The sequence below is a fragment of the Hyla sarda genome, chromosome 7, assembly GCF_029499605.1.
Source record: "Hyla sarda isolate aHylSar1 chromosome 7, aHylSar1.hap1, whole genome shotgun sequence".
Taxonomy (NCBI): Eukaryota; Metazoa; Chordata; class Amphibia; order Anura; family Hylidae; genus Hyla; species Hyla sarda.
In genome coordinates this window covers 87,765,644-87,785,208 of record NC_079195.1, presented here as the reverse complement: position 1 = coordinate 87,785,208, position 19,565 = coordinate 87,765,644, and the positions used below count along the sequence as shown (strand labels likewise).

The window sequence follows — 19,565 nt, the reverse complement described above, 5'->3', positions numbered from 1 at the left end:
CATAGAATGTGTCGGCAGATAAGAACCATTTGGCCCATCTAGTCTGCCCAATAATCTGAATCCTATCAATAGTCCCTGGCCCTATCTTATATGAAGGATAGCCTTATATCTATCCCATGCATGTTTAAACTCCTTCACTGTATTTGCAGCGACCACTTCTGCAGGAAGGCTATTCCATGCATCCATTACTCTCTCAGTAAAGTAATACTTCCTGATATTACTGCAGAAACCTTTCCCCTCTAATTTAAAACTATGTCCTCTTGTGGTAGTTTTTCCTTCTTTTAAATATGCTCTCCTCCTCCTCCTTTACCGTGTTGGTTCCCTTAATGTATTTAAAAGTCTCTATCATATTTTCTTTCTTCCAAGCTGTACATGTTAAAGTCCTTTAAACTTTCCTGGTAAGTTTTATCCTGCAATCCATGTACTAGTTTAGTATCTTCTCTGAACTCTCTCTAGAGTATCTATATCCTTCTGGAGATACGGCCTCCAGTACTGCACACCATACTCCAAGTGAGATCTCACCAGTGACCTGTACGGCGGCATGAGCACTTCTCTCTTTCTACTGCTTATACCTCTCCCTATACATCCAAGCATTCTGCTAGCATTTCCTGCTGCTCTATTACATTGTCTTCCTACCTTTAAGTCTTCTGAAATAATTACTCCTAAATTCCTTTCCTCAGATACTGAGGTCAGGACTGTGTCAAATATTCTATATTCTGCCTGAGGGTTTTTACGCCCCAGGTGCATTATCTTGCACTTGTCCACACTAAATTTCAGTTGCCAGAGTTCTGACCATTCTTCTAGTTTGCCTAAATCCTTTTCCATTTGGCGTATCCTAGAGCTGGGCGGTATGACCAAAAATGTGTATCACGGTATTTTTGAAAATTATGGCGGTTCCACAGTATTTAATGGTATTTACCATCCCCATCATCATGTGATGGGCGCTGCAACCCCCCCCCCAAATTTATCAGCCCGGCGCTGCACTGTCCCCTACATCAAGGGAACTAATCTGTCACTCGCGAGCACTGCTTCTCCACCCCCCCAGTCAAATAAATTATCAGCCGCTGCACTGTACTGTACTCTGTATTTCTGTGCCCAGGCTGCAAATATTAAAAAACAAACTTTAACTCAGCTTCTTCCTACATTTCCCCGTTGCTCCGTAACCGGCCTCACGGTCCCTCCGCTGCTTTTGCTGCTTCCTGGGGATGGGAACGTCACAGAGCCATCAGCCTATGACCGGTCGCAGCCATGTCCCTCGGCCAGTGATAGGCTGAGCGCACTGTCATGTAAGGAGCTGACCGGCTTCTTACATGACAGTGCGCTCAGCTGATGGAGAGAAGCGCTCGCGGGCCACATATGATTAGCCCCCCAATGTGGGGGACAGCGCAGTGCTGGGCTGATAAACTGGGGGGAGAGAAGCAGAACAGCGCCCATGGGTGACACATTATTAGTTACCCGATGTGGGGACAGCACGCTGCGGCTGATAATTCATTAATTCCAGAGGGGGAGGAGGGGCCCAACCGGTAAGGGGAAAATTTCGGTATGAACCGGTATACCACCCAGCACTAGCGTATCCCACCAGGAACATCAACCCTGTTACATATCTTTGTGTCATCAGAAAAAAGACCGATTCCTTACCACCGATATCCTGTTTGGAATGTGAGATTCTCCTCATTAATGTGCAGCCGACAAATCTGCAGTAACTGTGTGATGTCATCATGTCCATATGGGCCAAAATCTCTAAAGGAATGTTACCAGCACCTTGTAGACAGTATGACATTAAGAATGAAGGCAAAGGGGGGGGGGGGGGGGGGTCCAACCTGGTACAAGCAAGGCATACAAAATGAAGTGGCCAGTGATATATATATAGTAAACCAAAAGATGGCACAGCACTCCAAAGTTGCAAAAATCAAAAAGGTGGTTTATTCACTCAGGGCAAAACAGCAAAGTTTCAGCTCACAAGGAGCCTTTTTCAAGCTAGTGATACACAGTGCAGGAAGGGGTGTATATACCCAGTCATGTGATAAAACAATAAATGCAGTGCTAATCCATCAATTAAGATATCATCCAATAAAGTACATGAAAAAAAAAAATGTATAAAACAATCTATTTAACATTACAAATTGCATGCATGTATATTCATATGTGGTGCATAATGGCCCTCATTTACTAATGCAAACCCGACATGATTTGTCGGATTGTGCCTCAGATTCTTTCTGCGCCAAAATTGAAAAAATCTTACTTAGGCTGGGTTCACACCACGTTTTTCAAATATGGTAACCGTATACGGTTTTCCGCAAAAAAACCTATCCGACCGTATCCGAAACCATATGCATAGAGAATGCATTGTAAACCGTTTTCCCAAATGTTGTGTACGGTTGCATCCGTTTTGCCTCGGATACGGTTTTGCCGATTTTTCAACCGTAGGCAAAAACGCTGTCGACCACGTTTTTGCCTCCGGTTGGAAAACCGTATGCGAACCGTATGCGGTTCTTTTAACATTGCTGTCTATGAGAACCGTACACAGAATTTCAGAATACGGTTGTATACGGTTTTTCTAATCCGTTTTTGGAGTTGACACATGCGCAGATTGGAATTTCAATAGAACAATAGTAACTTTATTAAATTGCTGGAAAACTGATTCCAACAAAATAGCAAAACCGCGCGCAAAAACTGATGCAAACGGATAGAACCGTACGGGGAAAAACCGTATACGTTTTAATTTGGAGTCATACGGTTGTATAAGGTTGCATACGGTTTTTGCCATACGTTTTTTAACGGAAAACCGTATACGGTAACGTTATTTGAAAAACGTGGTGTGAACCCAGCCTAACTCTCCATTTTACTAAGAAAACCCGAAAAATGGGTGTGACCATCGGGAAAAGGGGGCATGGTCACAGAAAAGGGGTGTGTTCAGCATTTTCACAAAAACCTAACATATTTTACTAAGGTTTTCAGCTGAGAAAAACCCGACAGATCAGGACATGTGTAAAGGAGGGGAAAAAATTTTTTTACATTTTAAAATTAAAAAAAGCAAAAGTGAAAAGGGAAGTGGAAAATGGGAAAATGTAGGGAAACCTTAGTAAATACTGTGGGGGAAAAAAATTTGTAGGGAACTAAAACTCACAAAGAAACCTACACTCCACTCTTAGTAAATCAGGGCCAGTATGTGTACAATGAACTAGTGCAGTTAAAATAAATGCCTGAAACCTTAACTCTTTATAAAATGATAATCAATATATAATGTGTATAATAATTGAATATCACCAACTTGTGTATAAGAAGGGAGGATTCTTACCGGCTCTGTATGTGTATCATGGCGGTGCTGGCGTGGTATAAAACTGCTGCGCCTAAGTGAGATGTACTTCCTAAAGCAGACAGTGTCATGTGATACAAGTCACATGGTCAAAAGTGGTCATGTGCCTTATCGCTATAGTAACCAACAACGCTATCCGCACGCCGTTGATAACAGAAGAGGAAGCACAAATATAATTATAGAAACTGCTGCAGTGTGACAATCATCTGTAGATACATACTGACTAGAAAAAGAAGAATTTACTCTGAAATCAAACTAAATAATTGTACAGGTACATACATTTTTTATGTACCTGCAAAATGAAAGTAGCGATCTGATTGGTTGTTATGGGCAACGGGTCAACTTTTCCCTTTGCACAGGTTTTGATAAATCTCCCCCTATGTGCATGTTGGTCAATCAAGATTAACTAGTTATTGGTCTTCATTAACAGGACTATACAAGGTTAATTCATCGTCCACACTTACAAATCAAGTGGGTACTCAATATGTTGTACACCGGGATAATAGCTCCTAGTCAACCGTGGGACAACAGACCTCTCCCTCGTGATACCAAGTTTGAAACCTGCATGTCAATGGGTCAGTTGGGACCCCCCCCCCCCCCCAATTGACAAACAAACCCAACCTTTCCCCGCCCCCACATTGACAAACCGACCCAACCCTCCCCCCCCCCATTGACAAACCAACCCAACCCTCCCCCCCCCCCATTGACAAACCAACCCAACCCTCCCCCAGCCCCATTGACATGCAGATCTCAAACTTGGTATCACGAGGGAGAGGTCTGTTGTGCACTTGAAAGGAAGTTAATGCAACATCAAGTATGTCAGCTCTTTCTCAATTCAGCCTTGCACACACGAAACAGGACACATATCGAAACTTATAAACACACCTCTTAGCTATATCACCCAACTACTTTACAAGGAAGCTCAACTAGGACGAAGTTCTAGAGAAAGACGCCAACCAAAGCTTCAGCACGAGATCTGTCAGCAGCGCTACTCCTGTAATGATTCACAGGGTAGAATTTAACTCGAGATATAACATTACACTAAAAAGGTGTGGCAGCAAGTGACTGGGTGATATCATGCCGCCCACAATGGAAACACCTACCACCAGAACGGCGGCGCCCAAGAGGTACATAAAAGAGTATGTTCACATTTTTCCCCAATAGTGGAAAAAAATAAAAAAGGACTTGAAATATGGGACAGAAATTCCAAAGGTAGCCTCGGATTGCAGTGACATATTTGTAGCTTTTAGTAATTGAGAGGTCGGCACTTCCGTGTATGGTAGTGGTGCACAAGGTGGGGGTAAACCAGCTTATAGAACAAATAGCCTGCACTCAACAAAAATGCCAGATCACGTAGATTTATTGATCCATAGTAGGGGTTGTCACAAAGGATGTGTTTCTGCATATTGGCTTCCTCAGCTTGCTGCCTGAGGCAGCAAGCTGAGGAAGGCAATATGCCGAAATGCGTCCTTTATGTGACTACCTCTGCTATGGATCAATAAATCTATGTGATTTAGCATCATTGGTGAGTGCTGGGTATTTGTTCTAGATTTGTAGCTTTTAAACAGAGATTTTTTCATGACAATTTTGAATGCAGATTTTCCCCATTCTATAGGACTAATCTACGTCCTGCATTTCTTTCTTTTTTAAGAAATATGCCCGAAATATGCTCCTCACTGTCAGTTCAGTACGGCTCGGACTACACTTCCCAGAGACTCTGTGCGGTCGGACGTTTCTCTATGCCATCAGGTGTTGGAGTTGGTCATTATGGAAACGGTATAGCGGTATGTGAAATATTAATATCGTAAAGAAAAAAAACACACCAGTATTAGGTATGAACCAGTATACCGCCCAGCACTAAGTGACATACCGTGTTATTCATTCTAGTGTATCTGAAATACATGCTGATATAATATGCAGTGTGAATCGTGGTGTGTATACTAGGGATCGACCGATATCGTTTTTTTAGGGCCGATACCGATAATCGGTGCAGGTTAGGGCCGATAGCCGATAACTTATACCGATATTCCGGTATAAGTTATCGGCTATTTAACCCCCTGCGACACCGCTGCAGATCATTGATTTAAAGCGGGCGCTTTAAATCAATGATCTGCAGTGGCTTTTGCGGGGCCACCACCCGCTTCTCTCCCCTACCTGCCAGGGTGCTCCGGGCCATCCATCCATCGTTCATTTAGTGTCTTGGGGTGTTCCGGATGGAGGGTGGTCCGGTCCGGGCTGTCCTTCTCCGGCGGTCATCTTCTCCACTCCGGGCAGGCTCCGGCCTAGTACGCTGCATAGACGTCGCTGCGCAGTGACGCCCGTGCGCAGAGACGCACCTGACGTCACGGCGTAGCGGCGTCTTTGCAGCGTACTAGGCCGGAGCCTGCCTGGAGTGGAGAAGAAGACCGTGGGAGAAGAAGGACAGCCCGGACCGGACCACCCTCCACCCGGAACGCCCCCGGACACTACATGAAGGAAGGATGGCCTGGACCACCCCCATTACGGGTAAGTTTAATTTTTTTATTGACTCGGAGGGTGGGGGAGGGGCCGACCGGTATAGCGGTATGGGAAAAAATCCATACCGGTATACCGCCTAGTATCACGGTGGGGGGTGCGACGCGGTGCGGTGGGTCGGGGGTGCGGCGGGTCGAGGGGGTGGTGGTCGCGGTGCGGTGGGGGCGGTGCGGGGCATTATCGGCAAGATAATTGCCGATACCGATAATGCCCAAAATCGTGATTATCGGCCATACCGATAATCAGTCGATCCCTAGTGTATACCCATTAAAAGTAATGTGCTTTTCAGCTTCAAAAAACATCTAGTTAACCTGGCCTCAAACGGGTATCCTATCCAAGCAAGTTATCTTCTATCCACAGGCTAGGGTATATCAAGCTGACTGGTGGAGGTCCCCAGCAAGCCCAATTCATTTTCTATGGAGCCATCCAACATTTCCTAATTCGCTAATTAGCAAAGTTCCATGGCCCTATTAGTGGAGCTCTGATCATGTACGCACACTGTGAACCATTTATTCTGGGTAAAATTCTGTTCTCTGGATTGTGGATGGGCCCAGCAGTCAGACCCCCACCGAGAGGTTTGTTACATCCTATCCTTTGTAGAGAAAGAGAGTTCATCAGCTCACCCCTGATTGCGCTCGGTGTCCGGGCCCGGACAGGTGCAACCCAGCACCGAGGAAAACTTAAAGTAGAGAAATGGATCCAGCGCAGACCTCGTGCAATAGAAAACTTCTTTATTGCGGTATCAACAAGAACAGGATAAAAGTGACGCATTTCAGCCAGATAAACTAGCCTTACTCATACTGGTTACCTGAATAAAGATGTTTTCTATTGCACAAGGTCTGCACTGGATCCATTTCTCTATTTAAAAAAAAAAAAAAACCCTATCCTTTGTATATGGGATAACTTCTGCAGATTGGAATACTACAGTCAATACAGAGTAAGGTCCTGTTGGTCGTTCGGTCAGATTTCATGGAAAAAAATAGCATACAACATCATTCTCATTAAAATAACAGATACCACAATGAGACTGAATGGGTCCAGTAGATTGGGTCTGTTGGCTACTAAATGGTCCATTTGGTTGTCCAGGACTGACCTAATGGATTCTATAATTTAGGAAACCATGAGGTGACAGTCTTGGCCTTTAGGCACATATAAAGTGGAGCTTTACCTAGAACTAGAAAAACTGCATGGCCAGCAACTCCCTAACAGGCACTTCTCTCCTTTCAAACAGAAGTAGGTAGGAACTCCCACACCATTACATAAATTGCTTCCAACCATAAAGAGAGTGATCTAGGTATCTTCACTGGACTAGTGCCATGCATGCAGAAATTACCGTAGTCTTGACAATGTCATTTTTGGTCCCACGGCTTGTATAGTAGATGCAATACAGTACGGCCTCGTTCACACTGCCATCGAACTTTGCTATTTGGAGTTCTGTCGGCAATCGAGCAAGAAGGACGAGAGTTTAGCAGAGAAAAAATAAATAAATAGTGCAAGCACTATTTTTTTAACTGCTAAATTCCTGTAAAATAACCAGATCACCAACAGACCCAATGCAAGTGAATGGGGTCCATCCTGACCCGATAGTAGCCATTTACATCAGACTTTTTTTTTTCCTTTCAGCCAATCGGACCCTAAAGCGGGTCGAATGCGAATGGCAACGTGCACCCAGCCTAACTGTCGACACAGAATGCAAGAATACAACCTAGCAATAATGTTAGGGAATTGATGATCGTGCCATTCTTTGATACAAGGTTTAGGGTCTCACTAGGATTAAAGGAAATCTATGAGAGATATATAATATATATATATATATATATATATATATATATATATATATATATATATATATATATCTCTCTATATCTCTATATATTAGTGACGTCACTGCTGCTATTCTCTGCTGGGTGCCACTGCTAGAGAACAGCAGTGGTGACGTCACTAAGTTCCGCCCGTGCTCCAAGCCGAGCCTGGACCTGGAGATACCAAAGAAGATTACCGAAGAACAACTGCACGGAATGGGACGGGACAAGGTACGTACTGTTGTCATCAGTGTCACCTGCACTACCTGTCGGTACCAACAGGTTAGTGAAGGTGACACTGGTGACAGATTTCCTTTTAAGGAACCCAGGATTCTGACCCAGCCTGGATGAAGTCCCAGCAGGTAAATTACTCATTAATGGCCTAAACCGCAGGTATCTGGGCCCATATACTATAATAGGAGCATACCTCTAACCTATTTATCCGTAACCGCATAGTAGCGCACACTGTGTTCCCCATGACAGCGCATGTAAATTGAGGAATACAGAACAGCTAGAAAAACGCCACAATAGAAGTGGCAGAAAAGTTTTAGACATAAGTCAGTCATCTTTCTGCCCAACACGACAACGTTGTAAGGATCAGAAGAGGCGCCCGGGGCTTGATACATTACACAAGGAACCTCAAATGACTCCAATACCATGGACAGCGTTATCCTTTAGGCTAAACCGGTGTAAGGTGTAAATCAATCCTTCGCGCTTATCACCGCACTGCAATCATTTAGGATTAGAGATGTCACATCACGTCGGCTATGCGCAGATGAGGAACCACAGCCCCTGTATAGACAATCCCACCAGCAGCAATAAGGAAGCCCCCGCCCGGCAGCTCCTGATTCTACACTATAGCAATCTCCCCATATATTCTGAGAGCCATGTAGCTGTTTCCATCAGTTAACAGTAACTTATATTGTAACAGCGCACAATTGTAACTCACTGCCAGAACTTGTTGCACAACCCCCCTCCACTAGGTTACACATGCAAACACAGCGCCCCCCATGTTATCTGATTAGATCATCAGAATTCTGACAACTCCTTTAATCGTTCTTCTAACTGCGCAATAAACGGGGTCTTCTCTGGGATAATCATTTAGAGCAGTGTTTACCAACCAGTAAGCCTCCAGCTCTTGAAAAACTACAACTCCCAGCATGCTCAGACAGCCTTTAGGGTCATCATGCCTATCTAATGTCAACATCAGAATTCTGACAACTATTTAAAGGCGAACAAAAATGTTTTCAAATCAACTGGTTCAAGAAAGTTAAAGGAGTAGTCCAGTGGTGATTCAGTGGTGAGCAACTTATCCCCTATCCTAAGGATAGGGGATAAGTTGCAGATCGCGGGGGGTCCGACCGCTGGGGCCCCCTGCGATCTCCTGTACGGAGCCCCGACAGCCCGCGGGAAGGGGGCGTGTCGACCTCCGCACGAGGCGGCGGCCGACACGCCCCCTCAATACAAATCTATGGCAGAGCCGAAGCGCTGCCTTCGGCAATCTCCGGCTCTGCCATAGAGATGTATTGAGGGGGCGTGTCGGTCGCCGCCTCGTGCGGGGGTCGACACCCGCTATCTCGGCGGAGAGCCGGGGCCCCCTACAGAGAGATCGCAGGGGGCCCCAGTGGTCGAACCCCCCGCGATCTCAAACTTATCCCCTATCCCTTTAAACAGATTTGTAAATGACTTCTATTAAATCCTTTACCCTTCCAGTACTTATATCTGTACAGTGGTCCCTCAACATATGATATTAATTGGTTCCAGGAGAACCATCATATGTCGAGTACATAGGGCTATGTAAAAATGGTAATTGGTTCTGGGGCCTCAGAACCATTGTATGTTGAATACATATCTCTATGGGAAACTGCTAATTTGGTTCTGGGATGACCATTGTATGTGCAGTGTATGGGGAGTGTTTAACAAACCAGGGTGCCTCCAGCTGTTGCACAACTACAACTCCCAGCATGCATGTACAGCCATTGACTGTCTGGGCATGCTGGGAGTTATAGTTTTGCAACAGCTGGAGGAACACTGATAGGGAAACATTGATGTATGGGGTGTATAGTGTCTATATGTATTGTATGTGATGTGCGACATCGCATACAGTACTGTACAGTTCTTTAAATACCTTCAGGGGGGACAGAATGTCCTCCATCACGATCCTGCCGACTACAGCTCTATAGGAAAGGAAGGGGAGGGCAGCCAGCAGCTCATTGGATGCCTGCAGCAAGATGCTGCAGGCTATTGGCCATGGCTGCACTGGGGGGGGGGGGGGTCTTAAACTGAGCTCACAGTGGAAGCCTGCGTGAGTTAGCAGGACAGCATGTGAGTAACAGGAGGCAGAACGGGGCACACGGGGACATTAAACAACTATCTGTCAGTTGCTGAAGTCGTCAGCGCTGTCAGATGTTTGTACGATGGCCCCGACACACAGCAGCATCATATGTCGAGGCTGCCTTCAACATACGAAGGGCTCTGAGAGGCCATCATATGTTGAAATGATCATATGTCGGGGCCATCATAAGTCGGGGGGTCACTGTAGTATAGAGCAGCTGACACTACAAAGAAATTTGTGAAGTTCTTTCCAGTCTGAACACAGTGCTCTCTGCTGACACCTTTGTCTGTGTCAGGAACTATCCAAAGCAGGAAAGGTTTTCTATAGGAATATGATTCTAATCTGGAAAGTTCCTGACACGGACAGGGGTGTCAGCAGAGGGCACTGTTGTCAGACAGAAAAAGAAAAATTCACAAAATTTCTCTGTTTTATACAGCAGCTAATAAGTACTGGAAGAATTAAGATTTTTTTTTTTTTAATAGAAGCAATTTACTAATCTGTTTAACTTTCAGCCACCAGCTGATTTGAAAACATTTGTTTTTCACATATTTTTTTCCCACTGGAGTTCCCCTTTAAAGGAGTAGTGCAGTGAAAAACAACTTCAGCCCTATCCAAATGATAGGGGATAAGTTACCGATCGCAGGGGGGAGGTTCAAACCCCCCCCCAAATCATCTCCTGAACGAGCCCGGCAGTCTACCAGAAGCAGCTGTTCTGACCCCGCAGGAAGCCACGGCCGACATGACGAATCAATGTAGTCGGACCCGAACCCCCCCCAGGGCATAAGTTCTCTTTCACTACAGAACTCCTTTAAACTGTTCCCGATGCACGGCAATAAACAGTGTCACCTCTGCGAAACGCTGACTTAAAGGGGTACTCCTGTGGAAAACATTATTATTACTATTATTTTTTTTTTTTTTTTTTTTTTTTTTATTTTTTTTTTTTTTTTTATCAACTGGTGCCAGAAAGTTAAACAGATTTTTTAATTACTTCTATTAAAAAATCTTAATCCTTCCAGTACTTATTAGCTGCTGAATACAACTGAGGAAATTCTTTTATTTTTGGAACACAGTGCTCTCTGCTGACATCACGAGCACAGTGCTCTCTGCTGACATCTCTGTCCATAGCAGCATGTTTGCTATGGGGATGATTTTCTCCTACTCTGGACAGTTCTTAATATGGCCAGAGATGTCAGCAGAGAGCACTGTGGTCATGATGTCAGCAGAGAGCTCTGTGTTCCAAAAAGAAAAGAATTTCCTCTGTAGTATTCAGCAGCTAATAAGTACTGGAAGGACTAAGATTTTTTTTTTAATAGAATAAATTTACAAGTCTATTTAAAAAAAATTAATAATAACAATAATAATGTTTTCCACCGGAGTACCCCTTTAATTAAGTCAATGTTTCCCAACCAGGGTGCCTCCAGCTGTGGCAAAACTAAAACTCCCAGCATGCCTGGACAGTCTTTGGTGCCCCCCCAAGTTTATCTGATGACATCATGAAAATTCTGCCTAAATTGTTTCGGTTGCAGCACAATAAAAAGGGGTCTCCTCAGTGTTTCCCAGCCAACGTGCTTCCAGTTGATGCAAAACTACAACTCCCAGCATGCCCGGACAGCCAACGGCTGTCCGGGCTTGCTGGAAGTTGTAGTTTTGCAACAGCTGGAGGCACCCTGGTTGGAAAACACAGATCAATTCAAATGAACTGTCTATAAAGTCCCATCCGGGTGACACATACGTGGTGGTCGCAGGCAGATCTCAGTGCTATAGTAATAGTGATCACATTAAAATACCCATAAAAGATTCTAGGCCAGAATGCAATTATGCAAAAAATATATATGGGAAAAACAGACTAGAAATACAATTACTAGCTATGCTCACTATCGCCACCTGCAGGTAAATCAACGAGAAAAATTGCCCCTATGCCCACAGCAACACAAAGTATGAATGGGGGGAAGACAGGGAGGAGGCTGCACACAGTACACACCAACTTTATCCTTGCCATACATATGTCCTGCCACCTGATGCGAGAGGGGGACGCAGCCATTGAGTAACTTGTCTTTCCGTAGCAGCTCGTGATGATGGAGGTCCGGGCTGCCCGGTGCCAGGGGCTCACTGACACTGTGCTGCTGGGTGGCCATCCTGTAGACAGGGGGATGGGATGAGATGAACGTTCACCGGCCGATCTCCATGTCGCTCGGATCCAGCATGCCGAGCCGCCGGCTCAGGTACAGCGGTTGTAGGTGCGACAAGCGCCGCCGCTGGGCTCTTAGCCTCCTGCGTCACCACGTTACTTTTCTGGCAGCTTCGGAACCGCCCACTTCTCCTCTGCTGACGTCACGGACGCTCCTACGTCGCGTTCGCCAGTACTGGATTTTACTCGGCGAGGTGGGAGGGCGTGGCCGCAGTGACACGTCATCGGAGGCGTGTCCCTCATGCGAATCTCGGCTGTGGGCTCAGTGCTGTGTGTGCCTGGAGGTTAACCCTTCCGTTTCCTGATCTCATGAGTCAGTGAGGGCATGGCTGAGTGTTATCAGCGGGTTACTGATACACAGAGTGCAAAGGTCAGGATGACTGTGTGGAGAACTGATAGCAGGAGGGATAATCATGAGCAACATGTGCAGGGCAGGCGTCTTAGGCTGGGTTCACACCACGTTTTTGCAATACAGTTCCTGTATCAGGTTTTTGATGAAAAGCTGATTCCTCAAAACCGGACTAAACTGTATCAAAACGGGTGTACAAATTTCCACCTGTATACCGTTAAAAACTGTATAAGGTTTGAAAAATGATGTCTGGCTGCTTTCGTTTTTTAAGAAAAAACTGTATATGTTTTTAAGTTTTCACTCCAATATGAATAAAGTTTCACTTGTTTGATTGAAATTCCAAGAAAAAAACACTGCAAAGTCAAAAACCGTATGGTGAAAACTGGATGGAACCATACGCACATACGGTTCTGTACGGTTCCCATTGACTCTCATGTTTAAAAAAAAACGTATATGGTTTAATACGGTTTTTCACCCGGATCAAAACCCATTGTAGGTTACAGTTTTGAGTACGGGAAAAAAAAACTGACAAAACCGTACACGATGAAAAACAGACACAACCTGATGCATCTTTTGGCATACGGTTTTCAATGGAGAGTCAGTGCATACGGTCTCCAATAAGGTTCCATACGGTTTTCACATTGAAAACGTATACGGGAACTGTATTACAAAAATGTGGTGTGAATGCAGCCTTAGGCCCCTTTCACACTACAGGTGTCATCCTGTAAAAAACCTCCATTATTACTCCCAGCAAAAAGTCCTGAAAACGGCCATCAAAAAAAATCCCTTTCATGTCAATGGGATTTTTTGACCATCCTTTTGCCTGAAGCATGTCCGTTTTTACTTATGTCAGTTATTTTTTCCGGCACAAAAGACGGTGCATGCACTAATTTTTGGTTGGGCAATAAAAATGGTGAAAAACCGGACATTGAAATTGAAAGTCTATGGGAACCGGATGTTTAAAAAAAAATATCCGTTATTGTCAGGTTTTTTACCATCCGTTTTTTTGTACTGAGCATGCTCAGTACAGCTTTACAAAAAAAGGGTTAAAAACCTGATTAAAAAAAAACGGATGTAACTGGTAATAACGGATGATAAAGGATGATAACGGATGAAGAACATCAGGTTTTTAAGAAAAAAAACATTAAAAATAATGGATGATGATCATCAGTTATCATCCATTATTACCAGTTATTGCATCTGTTTTTTTTTTTCATCCGTTATTGTAAAATAACGGCAGTAACAAAAGCAGGATGATACCTGTAGTGTGAAAGGGGCCTAACTGTATCAAAACGTGTGAACAAATTTTAATCCGTATACGGTTTGAAAAATGATGTCCGGTTGCATCCGTTTTTTAAGAAAAAAAAGTATACGCTTTTCACTCCATTATGAATAAAGTTTCACTTGTTTGATTGAAATTTCAAGAAAAAAACTGCAAAGTCAAAAACCGTGTGGTGAAAACCAGATGGAACCATACACACATACGGTTCCCATTGACTCCCATGTGAAAAAAAAAAACGGATATGTTTCAATACGGTTTTTCACCCAGACCAAAAACCGTGGTAGGCTACGGTTTTGGCTACGGGAAAAAAAACGGACAAAACTGTACAGGATGCAAAACAGACACAACCGGATGCATCTTTTGGCATACAGTTTTCAATGGAGAGTCAGTGCATACAGTTTTCAATATAGTTCCGTACGGTTTTCACATTGAAAAGGATACGGGAAATGAATTGCAAAAATGTGGTGTGAACCCAGCCTTAGAAATAGGGCCTTATTCACACCAGGTTTTCTCTGCCCACCACTGGGGTCCATAGGTGGCTACGGTTGGTCTGATGTACGCCAGTATACATTGTTTGTGGGGGAAAGAAAAGCTAAGGCTGGATTCACCTCAAAATCACGCTAGCGTCATACTGCATTTAGTGAATCCCGCCAGGAACGGAATGCCGAGATATAAATGTGGTGGAAAGTGGATGCCATTCATTTGGAGAATGACAGATAATTTGGGTTCAGACTGCGCAATTTCCTGAACGTAATTCCACTTAGAAATTATACTCTGAAATTCAGGTGCGGCAGTGCTGGGGACTTGGGTTCAAATCCCACTAAGGACAACAATAAATAAAGCGTTATTATTATTATTATAATAACATCATTCAGGACCATATAGACCAATGTGTTCGTGATGTCATCAGAGAGCATTCCAAAAAGAAAAGAATTTCCTCTGTAGTATTCAGCAGCTAATAAGTACAGGAAGGATTAAGATTTTTTAATAGAAGCAATTTACAAATATGTTTAACTTTCTGCCACCAGTTGATTTAAAAGAAAAAAGGTTTTCACCGGAGTACCCCTTTAACCCCTTAAGGACGGAGCCCATTTTCACCTCTAGGACGAAGCCCTTTTTTGCAAATCTGACCACTGTCACTTTAAACATTAATAACTCTGGAATGCTTTTAGTTATCATTCTGATTCTGAGATTGTTTTTTCGCGACATATTCTACTTTAACATAGTGGTAAATTTTTGTGGTAACTTGCATCCTTTCTTGGTGAAAAATCCCCAAATTTGATGAAAAAATAAAAAAAATTGCATTTTTCTAACTTTGAAGCTCTCTGCTTGTAAGGAAAATGGATATTCCAAATAATTTTTTTTGGGATTCACATATACAATATGTCTACTTTATGCTTGCATCATAAAATTGACGAATTTTTACTTTTGGAAGACACCAGAGGACTTCAAAGTTCAGCAGCAATTTTCCAATTTTTCACAAAATTTTCAAATTCGCTATTTTTCAGGGACCAGTTCAGGTTTGAAGTGGATTTGAAGGGTCTTCATATTAGAAATACCCCATAAATGACCCCATTATAAAAACTGCACCCCCCAAAGTATTCAAAATGACATTCAGAAAATGTTTTAACCCTTTAGGTGTTTCACAGGAAAAGCAGCAAAGTGAAGGAGAAAATTCAAAATCTTCATTTTTTACACTCGCATGTTCTTGTAGACCCAATTTTTTAATTTTTACAAGGGATAAAAGGAGAAAATGTATACTTATATTTGTAGCCCAATTTCTCTCGAGTAAGCACATACCTCATATGTCTATGTAAAGTGTTCGGCGGGCGCAGTAGAGGGCTCAGAAGCGAAGGAGCGACAAGGGGATTTTAGAGAGTACATTTTCTGAAATAGATTTTGGGGGGCATGTCACCATTAATGGTTAATAGCAGAAAAGACCCCCCAAAATTTGTAACCCCATCTCTTCTGAGTATGGAGGTACCCCATAAGTGGACTTGAAGTGCACTGCGGACGAACTACAATGCTCAGAAGAGAAGGAGTCATATTTGGCTTTTTGAGAGCAAATTTTGCTCGGGGGGCATGTTGCATTTAGGAAGCCCCTATGGTGCCAGAACAGCAAAAAAAAAAAAAAAAACACATGACATACCATTTTGGAAACTAGACCCCTTGAGGAACGTAAGAAGGGATAAAGTGAGCCTTAATACGCCACAGATGTTTCACAACTTTTGCATATGTAAAAAAAAAAAAAATTTCACTAAAATGTGGGTTTCCCCCCAAATTTCACATTTTTGCAAGGGTTAATAGCAGAAATAACCCCCCAAAATTTGTAACCCCATCTCTTCTGAGTATGGAGGTACCCCATAAGTGGACCTGAAGTGCACTACGGGCGAACTACAATGCTCAGAAGGGAAGGCGTCATATTTGGCTTTTTGAGAGCAAATTTTGCTCGGGGGGCATGTCGCATTTAGGAAGCCCCTATGGTGCCAGAACAGCAAAATAACCCCCACATGGCATACCATTTTGGAAACTAGACCCCTCACAGAATGTAATGAGGGGTACAGTGAGCATTTACCCCCCACTGGTGTCTGACAGATCTTTGGAACAGTGGGCTGTGCAAAATTTTTCATTTTCACGGACCACTGTTCCAAAGATCCGTCAGACACCTGTGGGGTGTAAATTCTCACTGCACCCCTTATTACATTCCGTGAGGGGTGTAGTTTTCAAAATGGGGTCACATGTGGGTGTGGTTTTTTTTTTGCGTTTGTCAAAACCGCTGTAACAATCAGCCACCTCTGTGCAAATCACCTCAAATGTACATGGCGCACTCTCCCTTCCGGGCCTTGTTGTGCGCCCCCAGAGCACTTTGCGCCCACATATGAGGTATCTCCGTACTCGGGAGAAATTGCGTTACAAATTTTGGGGGGCGTTTTTCCCTTTTACCTCTTGTGAAAATGAAAAGTATAGGGCAACACCAGCATGTTAGTGTAAATTTTTTTATTTTTTTACACTAACATGCTGGTGTAGACCCCAACTGTTCCTTTTCATAAGGGGAAAAGGAGAAAAAGCCCCCCAAAATTTGTTAGGCAATTTCTCCCGAGTACGGCGATACCCCATATGTGACCCTATTCTGTTGCCTTGAAATACGACAGGGCTCCAAAGTGAGAGCGCCATGTGCATTTGAGGCCTGAATTAGGGACTTGCATAGGGGTGGACATAGGGGTATTCTATGCCAGTGATTCCCAAACAGGGTGCCTCCAGCTGTTGCTAAACTCCCAGCATGCTTGGACAGTCAATTGTTGTCCAGAAATGCTGGGAGTTTTTGTTTTGCAACAGCTGGAGGCTCCATCTTAGAAACACTGCCATACAATACGTTTTTCATTTTTATTGGGGAAGGGGGGTGGAGGGGGGGCAGTGTACGTGTGTATATGTAGTGTTTTACTCTTTATTTTATGTTAGTGTAGTGTAGTGTTTTTAGGTTACATTCACACTGGCGGCAGATTACACTGAGTCTCCCGCTAGGAGTTTGAGCTGCGGCGGAAAATTTGCCGCAAGCTCAAATTTGCAGTGGGGAACTCACTGTAATCTGCCGCCAGTGTGAATGTAGTCTGTACATTCACACGGGAGGGGGGTCAAAACTACAACTCCCAGCATGCACTGACAGACCATGCATGCTGGGAGTTGTAGTTTTGCAACAGCTGGAGGCACACTGGCTGGAAAACCTTGAGTTAGGTTCTATGACCTAACTCAGTATTTTCCAACCAGTGTGCCTCCAGCTGTTGCAAAACTGCAACTCCCAGCATGTACTGATTGCGGAAGGGCATGCTGGGAGATGTAGTTATGCAATGGCTGGAGGCACGCAAGTACAACTCCCAGCATGCCAAGACAGCCTTATGCTGTTCCTGAATGCTGGGAGTTGTAGTTTTGCAAGATTTAGAGGGGTTCAAGTTGTAAATCACTGTCCAGTGGTCTCAAAACTGTGGCCCTCCAGATGTTGAAAAACTACAACTCTCAGCATGCCCAGACAGCAAACTGCTGTCTGGGCATGCTGAGAGTTGTGGTTTTGCAACATCTGGAGGGCTACAGTTTGAGACCACTTAGTGATCTACAACCTGAACCCCTCTAAATATTGCAAAACTACAAGTCCCAGCATGCCCACACAGCAAACAGCTGTCTGGGCATGCTGGGAGTTGTAGTTTTGCAACATCTGGAGGGCCACGGTTTAGAGACCACTGTAAACTGTGGCCCTCCGGATGTTGCTAGGCAACAACTCACCTAGCAGAACCCGGAAGCCGCCGCCGCACGTGGGGGATCCCCGAATGGAGGATCGCGATCCGGGATCCAGGTAGGGACCTTCGGCGCCGACCCTCCCTGGACGGTTCCCCCATTTTGCCCGGACACCGATAGGTGGGCAAAGCGGGGGAACCCAACTTTAACCCCCCCTCCCCCGGTCTGCTATCGGTCGGTCGCTCGGCCGACCAATAGCAGGGATAGGAGGGGTGGCAACCCTGCCACCAAACTCCTATCCCTTTAGGGGGATCGAGGGTGTCTCGAACACCTACGATCCCTCTTATTTTCCGGGTCACCAGTGACCCGTATGACCCGGAATCGCGCAGGTCTGAATTGACCTGCGATTTGCGCGCATCGCGGTCATGGGGGGGTCTCAGGACCCCCCTCGGCGATATGCCGGGATGCCTGTTGTTAGATAACAGCAGTCATCCCGGCACGATCACCGCTACCGGTGACGCGGCGCTCCAGGAACCCCGCTACGTACATGTACGTCGCCGCGCGCCAAGTGACACTTCGCGGCGCCGTACATGTACGTCACTCGTCGTGAAGGGGTTAAAGGGGTACTCCGCCCCTAGACATGTTATTCCCTATCCAAAGGATAGGGGATAATATGTCTGATTACGGGGGACCCGGCCGCTGTCTGTGCTGCGTGGTTACGATCACAGAAGCCTGGGGCATTCATGTCTATGGGAGGGGTCGTGACGGCTGTGATCGCCAGTCATCCAGCACTGAGCGGAGTTCACTCTGTGCACCAGATGACTGGGGTGCCGTGGCGGAGATCGTGGGGGTCCCCAGCTGCCGAATAGGGGATAGGGGATAACTTGTCTAGAGGCGGAGTACCCCTTTAAAAAGGTTAATTTTATTTATTTTCAATACCTCTGTAGTAATTTTCTGACTATACATTTCCTTTCAAGGGACACTTCAGGAATATGTATTCTTTAGACTTAATACTTATGAAAAACAATTAAAAAAAAAGTTGTCAGTATTTTTTTTTTTTATTTAATAGCACTATCCAAATAAATACCATATTTTTCAGGGTATACCACGCACCGGCCTATAACACGCACCCTAATTTTACCAAGGATATTTGGGTAAAAAAAGTTGTGTGTGCATGTGTATACCCCGATACACTTTTTCTGACCCCGCAGAAGCCCCCAGGAAAGGCAGGGGGAGAGAGGCCGTCGCTGCCCGCTTCTCTTCCCCTGCCTTTCCTGGGGTCTAGAGCCCTGCTGCCGCCGCTTCTCTCCCCCTGCCTATCGGTGCCGCTGCCCGTTCTCTCCCCCTGGCTATCGGTGCCGCTGCCCGTTTCTCTCCCCCTGGCTATCGGTGCCGCTGCCCGTTCTCTCCCCCTGGCTATCGGTGCCGTGCCCCATTGCCGGCACCGATAGCCAGGGGGAGAGAAACGGCGCCGGCAATGAGGCAGCGGTGCCGATAGACAGGGGGAGAGAAGGGGCAGCGGCACCCATTGCCGGCGCCGCTGCCCCGTTGC

General features: G+C 45.0%; 1 protein-coding gene and 1 long non-coding RNA gene across 3 annotated transcripts in view; one reads left to right on the top strand and one right to left on the bottom strand.

The window, feature by feature from the left end:
* The window catches only part of IPMK (inositol polyphosphate multikinase), a 71,311-nt gene extending 58,906 nt beyond the window's left edge, over positions 1-12,405 (bottom strand). Inside the window, exon 1 of one of the 2 annotated variants that reach the window (XM_056529959.1) lies at positions 11,949-12,405. In XM_056529959.1, coding sequence (XP_056385934.1) covers positions 11,949-12,102 — 154 coding nt within the window. In that variant the 5' untranslated portion in view covers positions 12,103-12,405. Of the gene's footprint in view, positions 1-3,298; positions 3,355-11,948 lie in introns of those variants that run through there. The other variant, XM_056529960.1, reaches the window with a different exon arrangement.
* The window catches only part of LOC130282083 (uncharacterized), a 33,127-nt gene continuing 17,015 nt past the window's right edge, over positions 3,454-19,565 (top strand). The window contains exons 1-2 of the long non-coding RNA XR_008846238.1: positions 3,454-3,587; positions 4,968-5,100. This is a non-coding gene — a long non-coding RNA (uncharacterized LOC130282083). The remainder of the gene's footprint in view (positions 3,588-4,967; positions 5,101-19,565) is intronic.